This window comes from Sus scrofa, chromosome 13, assembly GCF_000003025.6.
Source record: "Sus scrofa isolate TJ Tabasco breed Duroc chromosome 13, Sscrofa11.1, whole genome shotgun sequence".
NCBI lineage: Eukaryota > Metazoa > Chordata > Mammalia > Artiodactyla > Suidae > Sus > Sus scrofa.
This window is the reverse complement of record NC_010455.5, coordinates 37,989,913-38,017,398: the sequence shown is the minus strand read 5'-3', so window position 1 is coordinate 38,017,398 and position 27,486 is coordinate 37,989,913. Positions and strand designations below refer to the sequence as shown.

General features: G+C 37.8%; 1 protein-coding gene across 22 annotated transcripts in view; it reads left to right on the top strand.

Moving 5' to 3' along the window:
• The window catches only part of ERC2 (ELKS/RAB6-interacting/CAST family member 2), a 979,000-nt gene that overhangs the window by 350,114 nt on the left and 601,400 nt on the right, over nt 1–27,486 (top strand). For all 22 annotated transcript variants that reach the window (XR_002337959.1, XR_002337957.1, XR_002337956.1 and 19 more), the window contains one exon: nt 893–1,060. Coding sequence is in view for 16 of the 22 variants with exons in the window: in XM_021070727.1 (XP_020926386.1) it covers nt 893–1,060 (168 nt within the window). In the remaining 6 variants the exon portion in view is untranslated. The remainder of the gene's footprint in view (nt 1–892; nt 1,061–27,486) is intronic.

Genomic DNA, 27,486 nt, shown 5'->3' with positions numbered 1-27,486 from the left:
TCTAATGATCTTTTTGGTGAATTGAATGATGGATGTTTCTTGTATTAGTTTTCCTTGTACTATTTTATATGTATTTTATGTTCTTTTGTATCTTTTTAGTATTTAATGTAAGCAAAAAAAAAAATCTGTCAATGCTTGCTTTTTTGGGGGTGAGGATTCTCTTTTGTTGAATGATGCCCTTGTGATTTTTTTTTTTTTTTTTTTGTCTTTTTGCCTTTTCTATGACTGCTCCCGCGGCACATGGAGGTTCCCAGGTTAGGGGTCTAATCAGAGCTGTAGCCGCCAGCCTACACCGGAGCCACAGCAACTTGGGATCCAAGCCGCATCTGCGACCTATACCACAGGTCACGGCAACGCCAGATCCTTAACCCACTGAGCAAGGCCAGGGGTCGAACCTGCAACCTCATGGTTTCTAGTCAGATTCGTTAACCACTGTGCCACAATAGGAACTCCCGAATGATGCCCTTGAATAATGATTTCCATTGTAGAGCAACAAAGAAGGTCCAGATTCTGTATTTGGTAATTGCCTTTGTCAGCTCCCTGTTGACTCTTCTGAGTATCAAGGTGAATAGATTTGGTGGTTTCTTGAATGACTTGCAGATTTGGCCAGGAAAGCTTCATTCCATTATAAACCTTCATTCTTGGTAGAGTGGGAGGTGGAAGGCAATCTGCTGACCTTACTGTTCTTGTTTTCTATTCTCAGCCACCTTTATAGAACCTCCTCAAACCCCTAAGACCAAGCAACTCCCAAGGCCATGTTTTTAAGCAAACTCATGGTCTGCTTTGTTAGATTAATGATTACTGACTGTTGAAAATTAAGAGAAATCAGTAGTCCTCAAATGTAGAATAGGAGCTGCAGCTTCTAATTTCTTATAATTTTGTTGTTTCACAGATTGATCAGCTGAAACAGGAACTTTCAAAAAAGGAGTCAGAACTTCTTGCCTTACAAACAAAGCTTGAAACCCTTAGCAATCAGAATTCAGATTGCAAGCAACACATTGAAGTGCTTAAAGAGTCACTTACTGCCAAAGAACAGAGGGCTGCCATCCTTCAGACTGAGGTAAGGCATTGTTTCAGGATTCCAGGCAGCAGACATTGAGTTCATAGAGATATCCTACCTGAGCAGCTTTCAATAGAAGATCCTTTATGCAGACCCTTGGGGCCGATGTATCTTGGATATCAGATATTTTGGGGATTTTGGAAAGGTAAGACCCATTGCATGAACCATAGATTATATCACACTCCCAGTGGGGTTGCAGCAACGTCTCATAAGCAAACATGAGGATATTTCTGCAGAAAAAAATTTTCTTACGCTAAAGTAGAATAAAGACTGTGTAAGTAGTCTTCTGTGGGTTCATGTTAGGTTGTGCCACCAAAGGCACCAAAAAGAAGTTTTGCTTCACACTTGGATTTTTTTTTTTTTCCATTTTTCAAAGCTTTTTTTTTTTTTTTTTTTTTTTTTTTTTTAATTTGGGAACCATAGATAAACGATTGGCTTTGGAATGGTTTCATTTTATCAAAGATCATAAAAATGTCAGAATGTTGTCTTTCTTTACTGTTTATCTGTGTAGGTTACCCTTCTGGCACGACTGAGTTTTTTACTTCCTAAGGAGTATCCTCAGTTCTCAAGATTCTTTTACCCACTGAAAAAAAATTGATATTGTGTTAGTTTCTTAAATGTGGGCTTATTATTTCTTATTCATACTTAGAAAAGAACCAAATATATTTACTACCCTCTTTTCTTCTTCTCATTGGATTATGTCTTTGAGTCTGCTAATAAATGTAAAACACAAGCTAATTATTATGAAAATAAAACAACTGCCAGAAAATAAATTACTGCATGTGGCCAGTAATAAAGAATTCAGTGAAGTTTCCCTGATTTTTGTGTTGAGATGGAGTGCTATGTGGATTACTATAGGATAAACCAATCTAATCAAGTTGTATGTACTCTCTTGTGCTCTTAGAGCCGTGTCTTTGCATGTATGTATTTTGGGGTCTGTGGTTTGGGTTTTCTGTAGGAGTTAATGGGGCCATGAAGTTCTGTGCCTTCATTTAAGGTGCAAGACAGTGCCCAGAGGAGAAAGGAAATAGGTTCCAGGTTGGATCGGTCTTGGCATGGACCTGTTAGGTTTATGCACTTGATTGGCCATTAAGCAGTTAATTAATTGCTTCAAACCAAAACTGTCATTTTGGCCTCAGTGATGTAGAAATTTCACATTTAAGGAATACCATTTTCAGTTATATATAGTTCCATTGTGAATATAGAAGCATGGATATTTTATTTTTTAAGGTATAAATGTAGACTATGCCATAAATTTGGGAGCAGCTTGTATTTCTTTTGAGGAGGCAGCGGTGAATAATATCTAGAACTTTGCTGTTTAGTACTGTAGCCACTAGTCACATGTGGCTATTCAAATTTAGATTAATTAAAATTCAGTAAACTTTAAAATGTATTTTTTGAGTCACACTAGCTACATTTCATGTAAAAATATTTACTTTCTGGCCCTTTACAGAAAAGTTTGCCACCCATGGCATTGTGATTTCTTGGGAAGAGGGTTGAGTGGGAATTGGGATTCCTGGCTTGTCCTCTAACAGCTTATTCTGAATGGGGCCAGATTTGCTGACCTCCACCCCCACCCCAGAGCACATGTTTTTCTTCAAAGTGGTCATCACACAGCAGTAGATTGTACTCATAGTAGTCTTAAGTTGGCAATAATGCCTGTTTTACTAATAAAATTACTGTAATTGTATTGCTGTATATTGGGTAAAAGGAAGCCTTCTTCTCACTGCCTTGCAATGATGAGTGCTGTATTCCCCAGCTTCTTCCTCTTTTCTTATTCTTTTCTCTGTATTTTACCTCCCTCAAATTAATGTGGTCCAAGTTAGACCTATCCATATTTCATGAAGAAGACAGTGGTGACATTATATGGATAGCTTCCATTCCACATTCAATAATTAAAATGACCCAATAAGGAGATGGTGCTTTGAAGTAGAAAACATTATTCTCCATGTGCAGAGAAAGTGAGATGATTTTCTGATTTTCTGCTTTGAAGTTGGGAATGTGAGATTAGTGATTTTATCAGCTGGAAATAGCCAAGGAATTTTCTTTTGCCTTTTTTCTTTTAAAATCTTTGTAAATGGAAATGGAGAGAGTTATCTAATGCTATCTTGTGGAGGAAGCAATTTTGGTTGAAATCAGCTCTAATTGTTATATCATAGGCAAAAGATTTTTGGCAAGGTTAAAAACACATTAAACTGATTTTCTTGCTTCTTGGAGAAACAGGGAAGTGTCCTTACGTAATGTGCAGTGGTTTAGTGGGTGAGTTTCAGTAGGTGAGATGTGTTTTTCATTGTGCCTACAGCAAAAGAACTGAGTTTACATTCGTGTGAAAGATAATGGTGCTCATCCTTGGAAGAGGTTACATAGCTCCTTCCATTTAGATTCCTGAGTCATTATTGAATGCTCCTGCCAAAATAGAAGAGTTCTCTCTCTAGAATAGGAAGAGCCCTCCTGATTTCCCTGGAAAATCTGTGCCATCAACTTCAGCTGTCTTTGGGTACTCTTTTAGAATGTGGTGAAAATGACAGATGTCACTGGCTCAGTGGTTCATCCCTACATGGAATGCTTTTTGCCATGAGGGAATTTGCATTTGCAAGGTGATAGGTTGAAGGGTGGGATGAGGGAGGAGGCATGTTGTCTGGGTTTGAGGCTATGTGGCTTGGCTGCTTGGTAGGTTTGTCTTAACCTGTATAGTTGCCCAGATGCTCCTTGACATGTGTGCAATAAATCATTGGAATAATAATTACATACCCACAAATACACACAGACACCACCATAGCTCTTAACATAACATTTTATTTTTTAAAATAGCTTCAAAGGACACAGGGCAAGTATCTTATTTTGGTACTTTCCTTGATGTTTCCTACATACCAATTTACCTTTATCCACCAACACATTAATTTCATAGCAGTAGAGATAATAATAAATTGACTTCAGCACCTTGATTTTTATGTTCTTGTTCAATGAACAATTACCAACATATCCAGAAATTAGAAAGGGCTAGATATTATTTTATGATCTTAAGTAAAATTTTAATTGGAGTTCACCTTTCTTTGATTATTTAAAAGCAGATAAGGAAGAAAAGAAGATAGAACTAAAAGTTTAGTTTCTTTGAGGAATAAAGTATGAAAGTTGTATGAGCCATTTGTTTTTTTATAATTTAAGGCAAATATTGCTAAGGTGATTGTTCTGATAATGTTAAGATTTTATGTTTTGATTAAAACTGATCCTCTTTGAGCCCACATGCAAGCAATCTGGCTCTCCTTGAGAAACGGAATGGTATTTATAGGTTTACAGATTATTTCAGGAATTACTGCATCCACTTAGAAATGCTTCAGTCAGCTATACTGATAGACCTTTCCCTCAACTTGTCTAAACAAGCAAGGTGTCATTTGATAATATTTTATTGCGCATCCATGATGTGCAAAATGCTGGACAAGGCTGAACCTATAATCTCAGAATTTATTAATTTAATTTTATTGCCCAAATGTCTACATAGTACAAAACATAGCTGCTGTATTTATTTCCAGGAACTATGGCTAAGTGTTGTCTATGCAGTAAGTTATTTTAAACTTGAATTACAATTTGTGAATTTGGTATAACTGACCTCTTTTTTTAAGATGAGGAAAAAGAGGTTCACAGAAGATATGTGTCTTATTCAAGGTCACAGAACAGTGAGTGGCAAGGGCCTGAGTTCCCAATTTTTAGAACTTTTTTTTTTTCTTCTTTTTTTCTTTTTTGAGCCACACACACAGCATATGGAAGTTCCCAGACCAGGGGTCGAATCAGAGCTGCAGTGGCTGGCCTATGCCACAGCCATAGCAACCCAGAATCTTAGCCACGTCTGAGACTTACATACCATAGCTCATAGCAATGCCGGATCCTTAACCTACTGAGTGAGGCCAGGGATTGAACCTGCATCCTCATGGATGCTAGTTGGGTTCATTACTGCTCTGAGCCTCAACAGGAACTCCACAAGTTCTAAACTCTTAAAAAGAAGTCTGGCACTTTCTGTAAGAGTCACAGTGGCTTGAGAGCTTCCTTTGTGTCAAGGAGCTGACAGTCATTATTTCATTTAATCCTCATGGCAAAGGTTATGGCAAGTTTTATATTTCTGTCTTAACAAGTTAGTTCACTGGAGTTTCAAGAATGCTTACTAAGTGCAACCCTGCACTGGCTATGAAAAGGGATAAGAATGAATTACTAGGACATAAATCTGTACAGGAACATTATGGCACTTGTGGCCATACTAATGAGGGATATCACCCAAACTTTAGGGAGGGTACCATTTTTCATGAAGTCAAGAATTGTAATACATTAAGAAGAGTTTATTAGATAATACTTAGTTATATTTATTTATATACATACATATGTATATACATATATTAATAAGTGCATGTACTTTTTGTATAAAAAAGTGAAAAAGGACAATGTCTCATTGTGTTAGAGACCAAGGTGATCTTTAAATGGTCTATGATATACATGATATACATTTTTAACGTAAAGATTAAGTGCATTTTAACAGAAATGGTGATGATCATTTCCTCAGGGAGGTGTGCAAAGTGCTGGTGGAGGAAGAGATGTTTTCTGAGCCCATGGCAGCATTTTCTGTTTCTCTGAGTCATGGATGATTCAGTATGATAATACCACCAGATAGCGGTCTTGGGCTGTCAGTTTTCAAGATGAATCATAAAACCAAGACTTTGACAATGAAAATGTTGTTACATGAAAAAAATAAGTTTTATAAGTCCCTGTTTCTTGGTTTATTCACATTGAGATAAGTCTTCTGCCCACGTCTTGATGATACTGGGACTCATGGCTATACAGGAGTTGGAGGTACTCTGTGGTCTCCAGGGGCTGTGAGACTAGATGCATTCATAAAGGGCTTTGCAAACCATTCAGATACTTAAGTAGTGATTCTTTCTTCTTTACTCACACATTTTGAGGGAAGAAGTTTTTTTTTTTTTTTTCTCTTTTTTTTTATTTTATTTATTTATTTATTTATTTTTTTTATTATTATTTTCCTACTGTACAGCAAGGGAAGAAGTTTTTTAAATGATTGGAAATAATAGTTGCCACAGTATGTAAGGTGGGACTTAACAAAAAGTGCTCTTTTACTTTTAAGCAATAATTTCAGTTTTTCTTTTTACCTCTTGCCATGGTTGACTGGCAAGCAGTAATGTCCTTATAATCGCTTTAGTCTAACCATCTAAGGAGAATATTTAAAGTATCCTTTTTTAAGATAGATTTTTATTTAAGACCCTTCATAATCATTTAAAATGAGGCATTTAAAAATGAGTTGTTTTTTTTTTTTCAAAAAGTTAGTAGCATATGACAAAACCAACTTTTAAAACTCTCAAAATATCCCAGTGTCAAATCAGAGTGCACTGTGTATCACTTTTAAGACTTGCAAGGAACATCATTAAAATTAATAAATTAAGGGGCTTGGTGAAAAAATAAAACAAAACAAAATCCTGGTGTCACTTGTATTTTTCCATTCTAATCCCATCGTTGGCTTCACATTTTAAAATGTTTTTATTTGACCAGGAAAGGCATCATTTGAAATTTTTATTGATAACACTCTTAACTGCAAGAAAAAGACATAAACCTGCAAAGCTATAACTATCATGGTGGCCACAATTGGGAGGTCTGCAAAATGGTTTATTAGCAGTAGAAAAAAAATTCCTGGGAACCACAGTCGTTATAGGGGTCACCACCTCTGCTATGTACATTTTATTTTTTTCCTTTTCATTTTGAGGGTATATATGATGGTAGTGCCAAACTACACACTTTTCCCTTCCCTAATGTCTGTGTGCTCTGTTTTGATTCTCTCTTTATTAATGATGTAAAAACTTTAGGGTCATATATAAATGAGCTGGGGTCAGGCTTTGTGGGCCCCAGAATGCTGAAAATGTCCTGGTATCTAGCTCATGAAGACATTGTTTAAAAGGGCCAGGTTTTATTTCCTGAGATTTTTAACTGTTTTATAGATTTTAGGTATTGGGGTGAACTTTGCAAGGTGGCCTCATACTCTTGGTTTCTTGAGGCAAAACAAGAAAGACTCATGGTAGAGAATTAAAATGTATTATGGTTGTTGGCTACCATTCCATGGCAATTTTTTGGCCTATTTATGTGTGGTACAGGTAGCTACAGACATTATTTAATCCATAGGTCAAGAGTCTAGTGCTTTTGTTGGAATTATTGTTGTTCAGGCTTTCAGTGATGCCGGATTTAACCCTGCTAGTATAAAATTGCTTTTGACTTCATAAACACAGGTGTTCAGTTTTAATCTTAATGAACTGTGAAATAGGTAGATGTCTAAAAGGAAATTCTATAAATTGTGAACAAGGCTCTGTCAGCACACTAAATGGATTAGGAAAATTCATTGTCATGTAACTGAACACCAGTGTGATACATGGACATGAATTAGCCCTGAAAAGCCAATAAAATCGGGGGTGGGGGGGAATGGAGCCTAGGAGATGTTGATTGTGTGGGTTCTCCCTACCACAAATGAATGCTGGTGCAGAGGAGTCACTCAGAAATCAGAGTGGCTATTCAGAGGACGGCCAAGAAGGAACACATATGAGCAGACAACACAGAATTTATAGAGTAAAACCACAAACACCTTATTTTCCATTGTACTAAAATAATGATATTTTACAGTACTCATTTTATATGTAATTCTGCTTTCAATTTTATATTGTTACTATAGCTCAAATCTCATTATGTGTGTTCCAACAAAAATCCCTTTTTAATCAAAAACTTTCCAATTCTTAACCCATTGTCAATTTATTTTGAGCAACTTATTTTTCTGGTGAAACAAAGGAATTTGGCCTTTCTTTTTGAGCTCACTGGGATGTTATTTGACCTGGGTGGCTAAACAAGTAATTGAGATAACTGATTTATTTAAGTTGCTACGTTAAAGCCCTTCATAATCTTCATCCACTGTCTTGGGGTGTAGAGATGCAGAGTCAGAGCCCATTATATTCTTTGAAAGAAAAGAAGTAGATCATCAGTACCTTTGTTTGGTTATAATTCTGTTTGCTAAAGACTTTGTCTATACTATATTAAGCTGCAGCTGGAAGCTGATCATCTATGGGAAAGTACATGTCATAGTACATGCTACTTACTGGTGAATGGCTTGCAGGAAAAAGAATATATTCCTGTCTTGTCTGTGGGAACTGACTTGCCTCTTCAGAAAAGGAGATGACAGAATTTAGGAGGAGGGAAATCCAACAAAACTCTCACTGACCTCCAAGCTCACATTCTTTCTTTCTTTTTTTGTATGAGTTTTATGGAAAACAGAATTTATTAAGTACTTCCATTCATTTTTTTTCCTTTTGGAGGGCACCGTTTGGAAATAACCAGTGTATATTGTGATTATGTTCTCCCTGACACTGGTTCCACATTTGTAACACTTGCCTCCATTCTTTTGGAAAAAGGCTAACATTTGCTGTGGTTGGATTTCTTTATGTATATATTTACATATCAAACCATAATGTAAAGAGTGAAGTTAAATTGCAGGGCTTCTGCAAGATTCTTTTACCCATTTTCATATGAACTTTATTCTTTTTAAATTAAATACAGATATTTATTCCATACATACATGTACTTCCCCCACTCTTTTTTATTATTAAAAAAAAAGAGAGAGAAAATACAACTTGAAGTAATAAGTTGTGTAGATGAGGATCATTTTAACTCTAGAAGTTTGTTTTTGTGGCCAAAGTTTCTTTCTTGCAGTGTATGAAATTTATTTTCTTGCATTTACTTTTTTATTTTACTTGAAAAATTTCAGTGTAAGTGATTTCTTAAGTCCTTGTTACTGTAACAGAATGATGTTTGTCCTCTAAAATTCTACTTGGCAGTTGTTAGTTTGAAACTGAAGAGATTGTAAGTTCTGTCATTAAGATCTGGTCAAATGTGAAGGAAAAGAAAAGATCCAGCCCCTCTTTTACTGAGTGTGACCCCTTAGTCTAGTGCCAGCAAAGCTGAGCATCAGAATGTCCCCTTTCATCTCCATAGCAATGACCACCTTTGACAGCTCTTCTGAGGGCAGTTGAGGAAAAAGGAAAATGTATATCTAGGAGAGCTGCTTGGTACTGTCAGCAATCTAGACCCAAGTATTTGTCAATGCTTTAACCTCACTCCCATCCAAAATCAAAAAGTACATTTGTGGAAAAAAAGCACATGAGTTTTAAAGAATTAATTGGGAAAAACATAATCATATTTGCTCTCTGCCATGTGTGTGTGTGTGTTAGAGGAGACAGAGCACTAAGAAATGGAAGCTAGGTATACAGCATAATTTTAGTATCTTCATGTGGTTAAATACACCTACTAAATAAAGTACCTACTCTCAGTTAAGCATAGTGCTAGGAATACAGAAATCAATAAGAGGTAAAAGTTACTGACATTACTACTCATAATATGGTTATGGAAAAAATGTTTAAGAATTGTTTGTAGTTTTTTAGTACTTGAGTATCCACTAAGATTGACTCATGGAAAATTCAATCTAGTGGACTGTTGGTTGCCTATCAGAGCAACTCCATAAAGACTTTGGGTGTATAACAGGGTCTCTGAGGAAGCCCATGAAAGCCACTAACCAGAAGGAGAACCTGTTTCAATGCTTGGAGCCCTTTTCATTTACAGATCTTTAAATTTTCAAGTGTCGCATTCTCAGATAAAGTCTCTAATATAGGTTGTGTAGGACACAAAAATATAATCTTATTCATCAGGGATATGGTGGCCTACTTGGGGTTTTCCTTACTGTGCTTCATTGTACTTGAGTATTTATTTTAACCCTTTAGTAGCCTCATATTTATGTAGAAGGAAATCTTTATAACAATATAAATTTCTTCAAGAAAAAGGATCTTTTGGTTTCTTCAGTGGACTATATGAATTTTGAGAGCAGTGCCTGGCACAATATAGGAACTCCAAAAATATTTGTTGAATCTATCATTGATCTTCAGTATCATTGGAGTATAGAATTAGATAAAATATTGCATCATGGTAGCAATGGAAGTATCTAGTCTAAGGTGATGCTTTAACATTACTATTAGGAGAAAACATGGATTAACTCTTCTATAACTTAGTTATGGGGAAAACTTTCCTAACTATGAATCAAGATCTAGTAGCAATAACGTATAAGATTGTTAAGCTTAATGACATAAAATAAAGAATTTATTAAAATAAAATGAAGAAAAAAATTACCATAGGCAGAGTAAAAGACAAATAACATGCAAGTATGTATCCAAGTTGTTATGTTGCAAAAAAGAGGGTTTATATCTCTAATAAAGTTTTTAAAAACAACTTGGAGGAACAACAACCTATAGAACCAAAGGGCCAACAACCCTATCGAATGATAGGCATGATAATACACAGAAAAATAAATGTAAGTGGTGCTTAATTTAGGATGCTCAAACCAGACACATGGTAGAGAAAAGCATATTAAAAACTACATTGAAAAATAAATTTTCGTGTTTTAGGTTGGCAAAAATCTGAAGATTTGGAAGGTACACTTTTTTTTTGTCTTTTCTAGTGCTGCACCCGCGGCATATGGAGTTTCCCATGCTAGGGGTCTAATCGGAGCTGTAGCTGCCGACCTACACCACAGCCACAGCAACGCAGGATCCAAGCTGCGTCTGTGACCTACACCACAGCTCACAGCAACACCCAATCCTTAAGCGAGGCCAGGGATCGAACCCGCAACCCCATGGTTCTTAGTCGGGTTCGTTAACCCCTGAGCCACGACTGGAATTCCTGGAAGGTACACTCTTTATTGGTAGTGAAAACTAGACTTACAGTAACATTACTGCTAGGAATGCAGAATGGTATATCCCCTCTCACAGAGGGATTTGGCAATATCTAGCAAATTATGCAAGTTCAACTTTGACTCAGCAATCCCAATTCTAGGAATAGATTCTAGGAATATATCCCAAAGGTACACTGGCATAAATATAAAATATCCAAGATTGTTCATTACAACACTGTCTGTAATAATAAAAGACTGGAAACAACCAAGACGCCTGCAAGGATGGGACCTAAATAAAAAATTACTGTGATCCACAAATGGATTACTGTGTAGCTGTGCAAAAGATGAAGAATATATACTGATATTGAGTGACTGCTAGGTTGTATGATTAAGGGGAAAAAAAGGTAGTGGTGAAAAGTATGTAGGGTGTGCTACTGTTTACCCGAGAGATTCAGGGAATGCAAATATATGTGTATGAATATACGTATTTACTTGTATTGTAAATAAATTGATTGAAAACCATAATATTAAAGTTTGGGAGTTCCTGTCATGGCTCAATGGTTAATGAATCCGACTAGGAACCATGAGGTTGCGGGTTTGATCCCTGGCCTTGCTCAGTGGGTTAAGGATCTGGTGTTGCCATGAGCTGTGGTATAGGTCGCAGACGTGGCACAGATCCCTCGTTGCTGTGGCTCTGGTGTAGGCCGGTGGCTACAGCTCCGATTCAACCCCTAGCCTAGGAAACTCCATATGCCATGGGAGTGGCCCAAGAAATGGTAAAAAGACAAAAACAAAACCAAAAACCAAACAAACAAAAACAAAAAAAAGATTAAAAAAAAAGGTTTTTTTGTTTTTTTGGTTTTTTTTGGTAATAGAATGGGTTAACATGGAGAGAACCTAGACTTCTTTGAATATAATTTGTTTTGTAGATTTCACTTTGGAACCACATAATTTACACAATAAAGCGGAATTAAATAAAAAAAAGACACTCTCTCAAAAGTTAAAGGAAAATATAACAAGTGAACCTATATGTGTGTCTGAGTGGTGTAATAAGCACACAAAGAATATCTATTCCATATGGCTGTAAAATATGGTATTTTGAGTGTGTATCTCTAGTAGAATATAGTCCAGGACAAAAAAGTATGCATAGAATCTTAAGTTTTTTTTGGTGATTATATTATTGGTTGTAGTGTGAGCATTACTTATTCTAAGACAGGTCTGTGTGAAGAACAGGCTAAAACAAATGAGTGTTTTTACTGGTATCCATGAGAGCTTGGATTTTCAGAGCTTGGGAGAAAGAAGACACAGATGCAAGATTGAAGAAGTTAAGTAAAAATCCTCTAGTCCTTGAATGTATTTCATATTTTAAAATACATCTCTGTGTCTGTCTGTGTATCTGTCCATCTGTCTGTATATCTTTGTCTGTCTGTCTGTCTATCTATCTATCTATCTATCTACCTATCTATATCACATACTAGCTATGTCCCTCCAAAGTCCTAAAAACAAGGACCAATCTGGTAGTGATAACCACTGCTGGCATCAAATTTCCCACTAAAGGCCTTTGTGAAAATGCGCAAGTCTGTGACTGGGTAGGAAATGATGCCTAGAACATTTTGTCATGCTCCAAAGTAGGGAACCTATCAAAGATTGATAGGACATGTCAGAAGAACTCAGGAGCAAATTTTTTAAAGAATGTGCCCATTGGACAAAGAATTTGAGCATCAGTAATATATAAAATATGCTTCATTCAATCCATGAATTCAGAATGAAAACTATTAAAAAATTTTTATTATAGATTATAAGGAGGTGAAAGACTTATGCTGAGAACTGTAAAACATTAATTAAGGATATTAAAGAAGATGTAAAGAAAGGGAAAGATATTCCATGCTCCTGGGTTGAAAAAATTAATACTGTAAAAATGGCCATAATACCCAAAGCACTCTATAGATTCAATGCAATCCCTATCAAATTACCCATGACATTTTTCACAGAACTAGAACAAACAATCAAAAAATTTATGTGGAACCAAAAAAGACCCAGAATTGCCAAGGCAATTCTGAGGAACAAAAACCAAGCAGGAGGCATAACTCTCCCAGACTTCAGGCAATATTACAAAGCCACAGTCATCAAGACAATAGGTACTGCTACCAAAACAGACATACAGACCAGTGGAACAGAAATAAACCCAGACATCTGTGGTCAATTGATCTTTGACAAAGGAGGGAAGAATATAAAATGGGAAAAAGTCTTTTCAGCAAGTATTTCTGGGAAACCTGGACAGCTGCATGCAAATCAATGAAACTAGGACACACCCACACACCATGCACAAAAATAAATTCAAAATGGCTTAAAGACTTAAAGGTTAAGACAAGACACCATCAAACTCCTGGAAGAGTACATAGGCAAAACATTCTCTGACATCAACCTTACAAATGCTTCCTCAGGTCGGTCTTCCAAAGCAATAGAAATAAGAGCAAAAATAAACCAATGGGACCTAATCAAACTGACAAGCTTTTGCACAGCAAAGGAAACCCAAAAGAAAACAAAAAGACAATTTACAGAATCGGAGGGAATAGTTTCAACTGATGCAACTGACAAGGGCTTCATCTCCAGAATATACAAACAACTTAAACAACTCAACAGCAAAAAAGCCAACAACCCAATTGAAAAATGTGCAAAGGACCTGAATAGACATCTCTCCAAGGAAGATGTACAGATGGCCAATGAGTACATGAAAAAATGCTCAACATCCCTGATTATTAGAGAAATGCATATCAAAACTACTATGAGATACCACCTCACACCAGTCAGAATGGCCATCGTTCATAAGGCCACAAATAGCAAATGCTGGAGGAGGTGTGGATGAAAGGGAATCCTCCTGCACTTTTGGTGGGAATGTAAACTGGTACAACCACTGTGGAAAACAGTATGGAGGTACCTTAGAAAACTATACATAGAACTACCATATGACCCAGCAATCCCACTCTTGTGCGTATATCCGAACAAAACTTTCCTTGAAAAAGACACATGCACCCTCATGTTCATTGCAACACTATTCACAATAGCCAAGACATGGAAACAACCCAAATGTCCATCGACAGATGATTGGATTAGGAAGGTGTGGTATATATGCACAATGGAATACTACTCAGCCACAAAAATGACATATTTCCATTTGCAACCACATGGATAGAACTAGAGACTCTCATCCTGAGTGAAGTCAGTCAGAAAGAGAAAGACAAATACCATATGATATGACTTATATCTTGAAATCTAGTATGTAGCGCAAATGAACCTTTCCACAGAAAAGAAAATCATGGACTTGGAGACTAGACCTGTGGTTGCTGAGGGGAGGGAGAGGGAGTAGATAGGATTGGGAGCTTGGGATTAATAGATGCAGACACTTTCCTTTGGAATGGATTTACAATGAGATCCTGCTGTGTATCTCTGGGAACTATGTCTAGTCACTTATGATGGAGCCTGATAATGTGAGAAAAAAGAATGTATACATGTATATGTAACTGGGTCACCATGCTGTACAGTAGAAAATTGATAGAACACTGTAAACCAGATATAATGGAAAAAAATAAAAATCATTATATAAAAAACTTTTTATAGGTTATGGAGAGCCAACACTTTTATTTTTGAAACTGGTAAATAAAGGGAAAGAAATGAGCATTCTTCATAATTCCTTTATTTAGATTATACCTCAGGGTAGCAAAGAGTGGATGTAGAGATTATCTTTGTTGATGTACTCCAACTAATAAATGAAGAACGAATGCCGGACTATCACCATTTTGCAACCTCTAATGTATTAATGGATCTGGGGATTCAGCTTCAATAAATCCCACATCAAATATTACATGCTTCCTGAGAGTTCCCTGGTGGCCTAGTAGTTAAGGACTTGGCATTGCTCCTACTGTGGCTTGGGTCCATTCTGTGGCCTGGGAATTTCTGCATGCTGTGAGCATAGCACCCCCCTGCCCCAGAATTACATTTTTCCTGATAGAAGTATGCTCTATTGCCTGTGAAGTAGTATTTCAAAAAAATCAAACCCGAATCTTACTAGAAATACAAAGGACAGAGAAGAACTTGGCAAACAACTGCAAGGTATGTAGGGAGCAAACTCCCCGCCATGGGAAATTTGCAGGATAGATGGCTCTGTGTTTGTTTTTTTAAAAAACAGTAACAAAAGTTTTCAAGGAAGAAGAGAGAGGTGGAGAGGGAAACAATAGGTGAAAAAACTTGAGACATAAGAGCTAATTAAGGGTTTGAACCATGTTTAGATCCTGATTCAAATAAGCAAAATCATAAAATTATGAGCTAACCAGGCAGGGATATTTGCAAGTTGAACTGATGATTAGTAAGGACTCATTGGTAAATTTTTCTTAGATGTAATGATAGAATTTTTATTTTATTTTTTTATGTTTAATTTTTTTTTTTTTTTGGTCTTTTTAGGGCTGTACCCACAGCATATGGAGGTTCCCAGGCTAGGTGTTGAATCTGAGCTGTAGCTGCCAGCCTGTGCCACAGCCACAGCAATGAAGGATCTGAGCCATGTCTGCAAACTACACCACAGCTCATGGCAATGCTGGATCCCTAACCCACTCAGCATGGTCAGGGATCCACCTGCGTCCTCATGGCTGATAGATTTGTTTCCACGGAGTCATGGTGGGAATTCCATGGTAGAATTTTTAAAAATACAGACTCTTTATTTTTTAAAGACACATACTAAAATATTTGCAAATGAAATGGTATTTGGGATTCGATTTAAAATAATCAGGGACCTGGGGAGGGAAAGATGTAGCATCATAGATGAAACAAGAGTAGCCATGTGTGGATACTTGTTGAAATAAAAAATGAGTACATGGAGATTCATTATATTTATTTGCTGTACTTTTATATGCTTGATATTTACATAAGACATTGAAAACAAAATTAAAATAAATGAGCTAGTGGCTTGCATAGGCTCTTTGAATTATTTCCAGTGACATGAAGATGTCACAAGATGTCCCCCATCTACATATCTCAGGACTTTATGTTCTCATTTATACAGATGCTGTTGTGGCTGAATTATTCTAAATGTCATGGTGACCCTGAAGATGATTTCAGACCTTTTATCAAATAAACTAAAGTATACTCTTCAGAGGGAAAAAGTTTTCTTTTAACTTTTTGTAGTTTTTCTAAGTTTTTGTATTTTTGAGAGGGTAATTTGGATATAAAAGACCTAGAAGAAAGCATTGGGAAATATGATAGGAAAGCCAGATCAGTTGGGCTTTTTTATATTGAACCTCTCAAATCTTTTTTTCAGTCTAGTCAGTCACTGTAAGACTTTGCAGCTGGCTGATGTCAGGGACCTGCTGATGACTCACTCCATTTAGGCAGAGTCAGTCCTCGATAACTTCCTTGGAAATGGCTTAGGCTGCCAGGCCCAGACCATGGCCACATGATTTTTGCTTGACATCATTTATTTTACCCACATTGGTGGGTATCAGTCATCAGAGGATCTAATTTCTATTTTACTCTCAGAGTAGAAGTTTAGAAGACTTTCTTTTGCCTGCTTAGATTCTTTTATTAATCTTACAATCTGGCTGTTTTCTGATTAGTAAAACAGAAGTCTGACTCAAAGAATCTTGAATGTTTATCTTACCTATTTTAGAAAGAGAAAGTATATAAAAGATGAAATATAGGTAGTAAAAATTTTGTTAATTTTTTTTTTGGAATCTTTTTGGATACTACAAAAGGAGAAGCACTTTCAATATGTACTTGTTAGAGTATACCAGTGTGTGTTTTGCAGATTGAGTTTATCTAAATCCCAGCCTAGAAGAATTAAGCCTATTTCCTTTAGGTTTTTCTAGAAAGTGAATTTTGCCTAGAAGAATTAAGCCTATTTCCTTTAGTTTTTTTCTAGAAAGTGAATTTTAAAGTGATACCGCATGTCGGATGAAATACAGTAGAGCTAAGATCATTATCACGATGTCTTAATGTGGAGTTCTTCTTGTGGCTCAAAGGAAATGAACCTGACTAGTATCCATGAGGATGCAGGTTTGATCCCTGGCCTTGGTCAGTGGATTGGGGATCTGGCGTTGCTGTGAGCTCTGGTGTAGGTCACAGAATCATCTAGGTTCTGGTGGTGTTGTGGCTGTGGTGTAGGCTGGCAGCCATAGCTCTGATTCAATACCTAGCCTGGGAACTTCCCTATGCCTTACCTGCAGCCCTTTAAAAAAAAAAAAAAAAGAAGAAGAAAGAAAGAAAAAGATATCTTACTATACTGTAGAATGGGTTTGCATACACGAGAAACAAAGGGGATGCTTATTTATGGAAGATTAGAGAGAAAATTAAGACATGGGTAATTTGAAAATGTTTCTTTTCTCCAATTATAGAACTTACACAGTTAAGTTCCTGGCAAGCTCATTTTCACCTCTTTCCTTTTGGTCATATGTCTCATCTTCATTTCTCTGCATATCTTTGATGGAAGACACCTATTTGTATTCATAATTCCTAAATGACATGGCTTCCATCACTTTCTCTGCTCTCTTTTAGCAATATACTTAATATTGAGTTTCCAGGATTGTTCTCTAATTTGACTATAAGTTCGTTGAGGATGGAAGCATCTTATATTTTTTCTTCCTTCTGCAATGTCTAGTTGTACTCTGTTCCTTCTCTTTAGCTATTATGGATTTATCTCAAAGTGTCTTTATAAGTTTTAGGAATGTTTCAGAGCCGACAAAGATAGTGTACTGACTGACCATTGTGGGAAAGTAGATGCAACTTTGTATTTATTTTCATTTTTATAATATTTTGCTATTGTGCCAGTCTTTCAGAGAGAACTTATTACGCAAAGCCTTATCCTGGGCATTGTACTATCTACAGCCTGAAATGTGATATTTGTAATTCAAGTTAGGATCATTTCTGAAGCACACAGTTTGTTTTTGTTTTTTTCCTTTTTACAACTGTGCCTGTGACACATGAAAGTTCCTAGACTAGACATTGAATCAGAGCTGCAACTGAGGCCTACACCACAGCCATAGCAACACTGGATCTGAATTGCATCTGGGACTTATGCCGTAGCTTGCAGCAGTGCTAGATCCTTGCCCCACTGAGAGAGGCCAGGAATCGAACCCACATCCTCATGGAGACTATGTTGGGTTCTTAATCCACTGAGTAGCAGTGGGAACTCTGAAAGCACACAGTTCTTGTTTTTATAGGTAAACAACACTTTATACTGATGATTAACAAAATTAAAGTGCTTTTCTTTTAGGTGCTTACAGTTGGAAAAAAAATCAGTAGAATGAAGTTACTAATGTTATCAATGCAATTTGACAAATTTTGCCAACAGGAAGTCGTAGACACCATTAACTGAAACAATAGTAGTGTATCATGTTTAAACATTTACCAGGTACCAAGCCCATTTTTTTTTTTTTGTCTTTTTGCTATTTCTTGGGCCGCTCCCGCGGCATATGGAGGTTCCCAGGCTAGGGGTCCAATCGGAGCTGTAGCCACCGGCCTACGCCAGAGCCACAGCAATGCGGGATCCGAGCCGTGTCTGCAACCTACACCACAGCTCACGGCAACACCGGATCGTTAACCCACTGAGCAAGGGCAGGGACCGAACCCGCAACCTCATGGTTCCTAGTCTGATTCGTTAACCACTGTGCCACGACGGGAACTCCCCAAGCCCATTTTTGATGCTAAATAATCCTCATATCAGTCCTCTGAGGTTGATGCTATCTGAAATTCTGATGGACTTTCTTATTTTATAGAACTTTTGCAAGGGCAAAGTGACCCTAGTTAGAATGGATTTTAATACTTATCTGTAATACGTATTGACTAAGAAACTTCAGGTTAATTTAGATGATGTATCCTTGTCCTTAGGCTCTCCTTATGGGCCCAGAACCAAAAATAGCATAGTAGAATATGTTCAATAATAAAGGCAGAAACAAAGAACTACGAAACCCTGGGGATTAATGTGCCTGTGGGGGAGGGAGTCAAGACCTGCAGTAGAGAGGAGGGAAGAAAACTTTCAGATGGATCCTGAAGGATGAAAGGTGTTTGCTGTGATTGAAAAGGTGAGGGGGGGAAAAGGGGTATTTGAATCAAAAGAAATAATAAAGGGGGTGAAAATGTGGCCTGTTCAAGGAACAGTGAGTAATTAACTGTAGCTGGAATGCGCGTGCACGCTTGTGTGTGTGTGTGTGTGTGTGTAAGACAGAGATGGGAGGGAGTGAGATAGGTAGATGAGGCTGTACATCGTATGGATTGAGTTCTCCAGTTTTGGTGTCAGAAACCTGGTTTAGAGTCAGGTCTGTGTCTTCCTACCTCTGTGTCAACTGAAAATTGGCTCATTCATTCATTTATTTATTTAACAAATATTCATTGATAACTTCTAAGAAGCTGCCATTGCTCTAAGTACTAGGGATGGAGCAGTGAAAAAACAGGCAAAATCCCTGTTCTCAGGGAGCTTACATTCTCATGCGTGTTTATTTGTGAGTGAAGGGTATGGAGAAATCAAATATGTAAAAGACTATTTAATGGCAAGTACAATAGATCAGATAATGATTCTAGGTGGAGGAAGGAGTGAATGCTTAGGCCCTCAGGTGGGAGTGAGCATTTCTGGACACAGAGGAAAGAGAAAACCCGTGAGGCCTACATTCAGTGAGTGAGAGGAGAGTGGGAAAAGGTGAACTTGGAAAGATGGACAGATCCAGGCCAAGGAGAGCCTTGTTGGTCATTGCAAGGGAGAAAGATCGCATTCACAGTGCATGGGTATCCACTAGAGGGATTTAAGCAAAGCGGCAGGTGATCTGATTTGCATTCCTAAAAGACCAGTCTGGCTACTGGGTGGAGAATGGGTTGTAAGGTGCCGGAGAGGAGGCTGTGAGGTCATTGCAGACATCCTGGGAGGAGTGATGGTAGCTTGGATCCACAGATGATATGGAGGTGGAGAGAAGAGGACTATTTTGCCGTCCCCGTCCATTTTGAAAGGATAGTTGTCAGGATGTGTGGAGGGGATGAGGAAGGAGAGGAATCAAGGACAAATTCTGAGGTTTTAGGTTGGACCGAGTAGGCAAATCACAGAACTCTTTGAATTCCAGAGAGCTATTCCAGGGATTAAATGGGATAAGAGAAGAATATGGAATGATAAATGAGTTCATTAAATATGGTTTGTGTGCTCTTGGGGTATTTGAACTCAGGGTATAAAGACATAAAGCCCATAGAGTGGCAGAGAAGTAGAGAGGGGGCTAAAAGAAAAAGTACTTGGCAGAAGCCACGTGGCAGCAGCAAGAAAAAGCAGAAGCCCTGAGATGAAGAGAGAGAAGGAGGGTGGTAACAGTGGCAGAAGCAGTGACAAACAGAGATTGACATATAAGTCCAATGGGCATTCTGGCATTACCCCTGAGCCACCTGGTCTCCTAGGGTATCAGGAAGGGAATTTTCTTTTTTCACAAGCCCTGGCTATGCTGTTGCCCACAGTTTTATAGTCTTCCTTTTGCCTCCCCATGAGCCCTCTGTACATGGAAAAATCCGAAGTTCTCTACTCATTTAACCTGAATGAGCAAAAGGTGACTAGATTTCTTTCATGTGGAGGACCCATCTTTCTTTTGATAAATGGACTTTTATTTATTTTTAAATTGTAAAGTAATGCAAAAATGTATTTGTATTGTCAATTTAAAAAGTAGAATAAAAAATTAAGATGTAAAATATATTCCTTTTCAGTCTTTCTGAACACACTAAAGTTGTATCCCCTCCCCAGGGGTAATCATCCTTATGATTTTTGGGGGTGTATCCTTCCATGTAATATTCTAAGCAAGTTACATTCTTAGCAAATACATATGTTATTGTGGGGAATTTCCAAATATAAATGAGATTACACTGGATATTAGAAACAGTAAATTGCTTTTTTCACTTATTGTTCTTAGAGGTCCTTCTCTGTCAGTACATACCTGCCTCACTGCCAATGGTTGCCCATTACTCCACTTACTACACTTTAGTCAGTTGTTCCGTTATAGATGAACAGATAGGTTGTTTCTAAAGCTTTTGCTAATACAGAATTATTTTTAAGAGCTGGGCTGTGCTACTATGTGACCTTCTACCCATTAGGGCAAACCCAAAGTAGTCTTGCTGAAGTTCTTTGTCATTTGGTGGCTGTGCGGTACATCTCAGCTCTGGGGTTGGGCTGAGCTGCAGGCAGAGTCCATGGAGCTTGTGTGGACTGAGAGTCAGACACATGTGGCAGCAATTTTCCTAGTTTTCTGTTGCTGCAGGGAGGAATTAGAACTGCCGGGCAGGGTGAGCCTCAAAGATTGCAGTATCCTCAAGAAAAACTCAAAGTAAACTACCCTGTTTATATTAACACCTAGTAAAAGAAAATATTAACTTTGCTAAAATAATCTTCTAAAAAGACAGGCTTAATGAGAATTTCTGAATTAAATTTAAGGGTTTTAATTAAACATGCAAAGGATAAACATATCTTCAAAGTTCCGCCTTAAAAAGTAATGTGTTTCTTGAGAAGGAAAAATATTTAACTGTACTGAATGCCTAGATGTTTGATCTTTGAAAGTTGAAGCATTTGTGTTTTTGAAAATGAATGTAAAAACCTGAAGTCTTATAAAAACCTAAGTCGTAAGAGCACTCATAATTTATATGCTTTCTGTAGATAGGTTCTTGGAATCCATGGATATCTTTGAAATTATACACCTTTGTTTTGGAGAAAGACATGTTACTTGCTGAAAACCAGTGTTCTTATTGTTCTTATCATAACTATATATTTTGTGAATACTTCCAAAACTCAAGATAATAAGACAATAAACATGCATATGATTAACCTTTCTATGCCTGTTTTAGGGAGAATGGAGTGCTGGGAAAGAGTAATTTGTGTGTCTTGGAGACTTTATAGACCTTGTCTTAGTCAATTTTAACAGCAGTCCTATAAGAATATGATGAATGATAATATGAGAAAATCAATGTATGTATATGACTGAGTCACTTTGCGGTACAGCAGAAATCAGCACAACATTGTAAATCAAGTATACTTTAATTACAAAAAAAAAAAAAGATTGTGCTATCTCATTTTACAGGTGAGAAAACTGTGGCCCAGAGAAGTAAAGTAAATGTCCCAAAGACAAACAGCTAAAAAGTAGTAGTGTAGAATATCATCCCCAGGTTGGCCTGACATTCCTGTTCTTTCAGCTGTGTGATTCTGGGGTTATTTTTATTTGTTTTCCTTTTTGGATTTGTCAGTATTTTACTACGAGGAGCTGAAACAACCTTCCTTCATGATACTATATATATATATATATATATATATATATATATATACATATATATATATATTTTTTTATTTTTATTTATTTTTATTTTTATTTTTATTTTTGGTCTTTTTGCCTTTTTCTAGGGCCACTCCTGCAGCACATGGAGGTTCCCAGGCTAGGGGTCCAATTAGAGCTACAGCTGCCGGCCTACGCCAGAGCCATAGCAACGCCAGATCCAAGCCATGTCTGTGACCTACACCACAGCTCACGGCAATGCCTGATCCTTAACCCACTGAGCAAGGCCGGGGATCGACCTACAACCTCATGGTTCCTAGTTGGATTCGTTAGCCACTGCGCCATGACGGGAACTCCTTTTTTTATTTTATTTATTTATTTTTTGTCTCCTTCATGATACTATAAAGTATCATGATTATTATATTCACTGGCCAACCCTGACTCTAAAGTAGATCTTAAGGTCCTGAAGATCTTAGGTTAACTCCTAAGATTACCAGAGCAACTGATAAACAAAATGGTAGACATTTTTTTTTCAGAATAGTTTGCTGCCCCCTGCTCTTAAACAAAGCTCCCAGATGTGGAGGGTTTGGAAGAAATAGTTCCCAGATTTTTTATACATGGATAATAGTGCTCAGGTTTTCAGAACCCCTTGTATCCTCTGATACTAAATCAGATCATTCTAACTGGAATTGCTGTGGATATTTCCTCCATCACTGCCATGTACTCTAGGAACTGCTTTCTCTTCCTGCTCCCATCCTTGATTTGGATGTTTACAGAATTACAGCTAAAGTGAAGACCTCCCACCTCCTTAGTATTTCTGTCTTGCCGTCTAATTTCAACACTGTAATTTCTTTCCTTTTTACCCTTTCTGGCTCCCTCCCTCTCTATATATCCTATATATCTCTTTATATCCTCTCTTTATATATTTGATATCCTTTCCAAAGGAAACTGAACAGTCACTCTCTTGTGTCTTTCTACTCAGCTTGTAGCCCTCTACCCCTAAATCACTTCCATTGAGTCTCCATATAACACAGAGATTTCCATATCAATGTGACAGGATCCAGGCAGGTTTTATAACACTGGGAAGCCAGCTGAATGGAGACTGTTGTAACTAGAGAGTGAAGCCCCAATCTAAAACTGCTTCTTGCCCTCAGGAACTAGGGGTATGTTGTTGCCAGGTCTTCTGACTTTAAGAGAAGCAGGAAATCCAGACTTTGGGGTGGAATCTCTTTCTTTTTAATGCTGGCAACAGATTTAAAAATTATTTTTGCAGTACTACGTAGTCAAGCGGAAGACATCTGTTAGACATCACTTGGAATTTCTTAGTAAACCAAAGAAAAATTTTGAGCTTTCTTATTTTGAAGGTAATCACGCAACTCCTTGCATACTTCCCTACCTTTTGACTAAGGTAATCTTTTCTTTGGTACGTTTATTTCCCACAGATGTTATCCCTAGATCTCTAGGAGGCAGTGGAGTGTTCTGTTTAAGATCAAGAGTTGAGTATCAGCTAAATCTGGGTTGAATTATTTCTCTGTTGGGTAATAATTTTGATACCTTGGATGAGTCATTGTAGCTCTGTGAGTAACCAGGAAAAGGTGGCTACTAATGATTTGTCTTAATTGCTTTATAGCAAATATTTATTGAGTGCCAACCATATACCAGATTCTGAGTTAGGTGTTGGGAATGCCATAAGTGAACAAAATTAGACATGGGTCTGGCATTCCTGGAGCTCTCTGTCCAGTGGAAGAGAAAGATGTTAATCATATAGTCTCAGTAATATAATTCTAATGAGAAAAGAGGTTAAATGCTCTACTCAAGTGAAAGGTAATTCTAGTCTGTGTTTCCTGGAGGAAGAGATGCTTGATCTGAGATTGGAAAGATGAGTTGGAGTAAACCAGGTAAGAAGGGAATGGAATAGTGTTTCTGTTCAAAGGGCTAGTGTGTGCTTCCTTTCTAAGACATCGAGATTACATTGATCTTATTCAATCAGATTAAATAATGATCTGATCCCAAGTCCATTTTACATGGTCCAATTTTAACAAATATTCTCAAAGAGAAATACAAAAGTAGTATTAATTCTCTGCAGCTTTCTAATAAAATTCCCTATGTCATATGTATATTAGTTAGACCAGATAATATAGTCTAGTTTATGCTGTAGTAACAACCTCAAAATTGTAATGGCTTAAGGAAGAGATGAACAAATTATGACCAACAGGCCAGATCCCATATATGCCTGCTTTGATAACTCAGTTTATATTGGAACACAGCCATGCCCATTCATTTACTTATTGTCTATGGCTGCTTTCCCACTACAAAGGCAGAATTGATTAGTTGTGAAAAAGACTATACAGTCTTCAAAGCAAAAATATTTACTCCTTGGCTCTTTATCAAAGAAAAAAAATTGCCAATTCCTATTTAAAAGTATTGGTAGGAGCTTCCGCAATCAGAAAATGGAAATTTTACTACTGTGTATGGGGCTGTGTAAAGGACCTAGCTTGATACTTGGCATCTCATATACTACTTCTGCTATTTATTATTATTCTTAATACTATCTTTTTCTCTTTTTGCTCGTCTTAGAAACCCTTGCTCCAGTTGCTAAACCTTGTGCATGTTAAATCAATATTATTACAGCCACTACTAACAGTTAACACCTCACATTTACTGCTCACCTATGGTGTTTAGGGTATTGTGCTGGGAACTTTGTATGTCATTATCTTGAACCCTCACAATGGTTCCATGAAGTAAAAGTATCTGCATTTTATAGACCCTGCTCTTATTAGTAACAAGCACTACTCTGTGCCCAAATACGGTGCTCACATAAGTAATAGGTCCTTATAAAACCATCCCATTTTATAGATGAGAAAGCTGATACCTAGAGAGGTAACTTGCTCTGGGTCCCATGCTCTGTTCTGAAGTGAGCATGAAGTTAGAGTTGAGATTCTAACTGTACTCATTTTATCACCAAAGCCCTGAATGTACTGTCCATTACTACACCATCCCATATCCCATAAGTTGTCAGAGCAGAGTGGTTAAAATGATAGCTTCAGGCACCCCTTGACCAGGCTGGCCCACTCCTTGTCCCTGGAATAGCTTCTCTATTGCACTTCCTCTGCTCAGACTAGTCTTGCCTTATCCTTCCCAATGTCTAAAACCTGCTTATCTCTGAATCCCTATGTCTTAGAGAAGCTCGTTTTCATTGCCATTGTGACCCCTCCACTGTTGAATGAATGTGATCCAACATTTGCATTGCTTGTTGGATGCTAAAGTGACAAAACAGAGTAGATTAGGATGAGCCCCTTGCAGAGAATAGGCACTCATCTAGTGTGGTTTTTTCCCTGTGGATTTAGTGAGTTTCACCTGTCATTTCTCTTCCTTTTTGTTTCTACAACAGGTTACTGACCACTGTATGATAACCTTCATGCCACGTACATCATGCCATTTTTGCAGCACCTCTCTGAGGGGGTTCTCTTTTTGTACGGATTTACAGGTTCAGAAACTGAGGCTGGCCCAAGGGCTCTTGACTAGGGAGGAGATAATCCACTAAGGACACAGATTCCTTTGGACCAGTTGTCTCTGTCTTAGCAGCTACTTATGTGGATTATAGGCCAAATGGTTCCCTTCTGAGAATTGTGTCAAATTCACATTGGCAGAAAATCTAGGCAATTGCCCATTACCAAATAAGTGAGAAAGTGCAATGGATGAACAATTGCAATTCATGATTTTCAAACATAACTAGAATTGTACATTCAGTTTCTTAGACATTAAGCACTCACTATCTATTGTGAGTGAGCACTGAGCTGAGTGTAGTGAGAGCATTTGCAAATGCCTGAGGCGATCTTACCCTCCTAGGCAGTATGTAGCCCAGGAGGAGGCAGCACCACCTATTATGATCCCTGGCTATATTTCTGAGGGACCCATGTTCCAATCCAGGCTCTATCACTTGATTAATAGTGGGATTGTGGGCACTTTGCCCTAGTTTTCTCAATTGTAAAACGGCGATGATGGGAGTACCTGTCTTAAAAATGCTAGCATAAGCATTCAGGGACGGGATACAAGTAAAACATCAACCCCAGTGCCTGCCACATACAGACCACTCATTAGGTCTTAAATATTAATAGATGTAAGCTATAGTGAGAGAAACATGGTCCCCAAGAAGGACCAGACGGAATAAAGGAGGTACTGGAGAGGAGGGAAAGAATCAATTCCTTTAGGCTAGGGGGTGTTGGGAAGTTTCCACTGTGGAGGCAGACTGGAACTTGCGGGATAATAGAATCGCGATGGGCAAAATGGCTGGGAGAGGGAATGACATTCCAGGTTGAGGAAACAGTGAGCAAAAATATGGACACAAGAGGATCAAGGGTATGTTCAGGAACTTCTTCCTGGTGTTGGGTGGCTAGAAAGGGGAAGGCAAATGGAAAGATGTGGAGAATTTAACTTTATGAATATTGAATAAAATATTTCTGGAACACATAATCGCAAGTATAAGGTGTTGTTCCAACGAATGTGCAACTGTTCCTTCTGTGGATGCTTGCCATTCCTGCAGGCTGCAAAGTGATCGCCTTCTCCTGTAGGAAGATATAAAGGCTTGCTCTTCTGCTCTCAAGCTACTAGTGCCTTGACTTCACATTACTGGCAGGACAAGTTTGTCACTTCCCACTTCCATACCAGAGATATATCTGCCCTTAAAACTTGTAATTCCATGGCAGAAAACAGGTCCTTGATCCTAAATGTTGCCCAAGCCAGGCTCTTGAGCCACACTTGCTTAGTTGAAAGTAAATTAGAGTGAAGCATGGCTTTATTATTGTTTTAAAATGTAGACTTTATTTTATTCAGGTTTGGTGAGGCCAATAGATCAGGAGAACACCACCATTGAAAAGATGGTGGTAGTCACAGTTCCCAAGAGGAGGGGACGTGCCATACTATGGTGGCGCCACACAGGGAAGCATCAAATTCTGCCACAAGGTAGAAGAAGCAAGGGGAAAACATGGGCAAGAGCCTTTATTGTGATTTCACCAGGAAGGAATAATTGCAACAGGGTAAGCCGGTTGGCTGAGTTTGAATAATTTCACCAGGCTGTGGGGCATATGTGCTCTCCCTAGTTGTGTGGTACTGGACTTTGGGTGATTAGGACCCAGAAATAGTGGCCCTGAACGTGAACTCTGGATGGGGGAGGTGGTGGGGGTGTGGGCTCTGGATTGGCTTGATTGCATATGAAAGGCACACCTGCAGGTAAGCCCTTGGCAATTGGTAGGAGTTGATCAATTCCAATTGGGAGGGTAAGTCTCTTCAAAGTCAGCAAGGCCACATACAGAAAAACACATAATATGGAAAGAAAATAAAAAGGCATGATTACTATAGTTACGTCCTTGATAATGCAAGAAAATTGTGTCCTTCAGGAATTTAAGGAAACT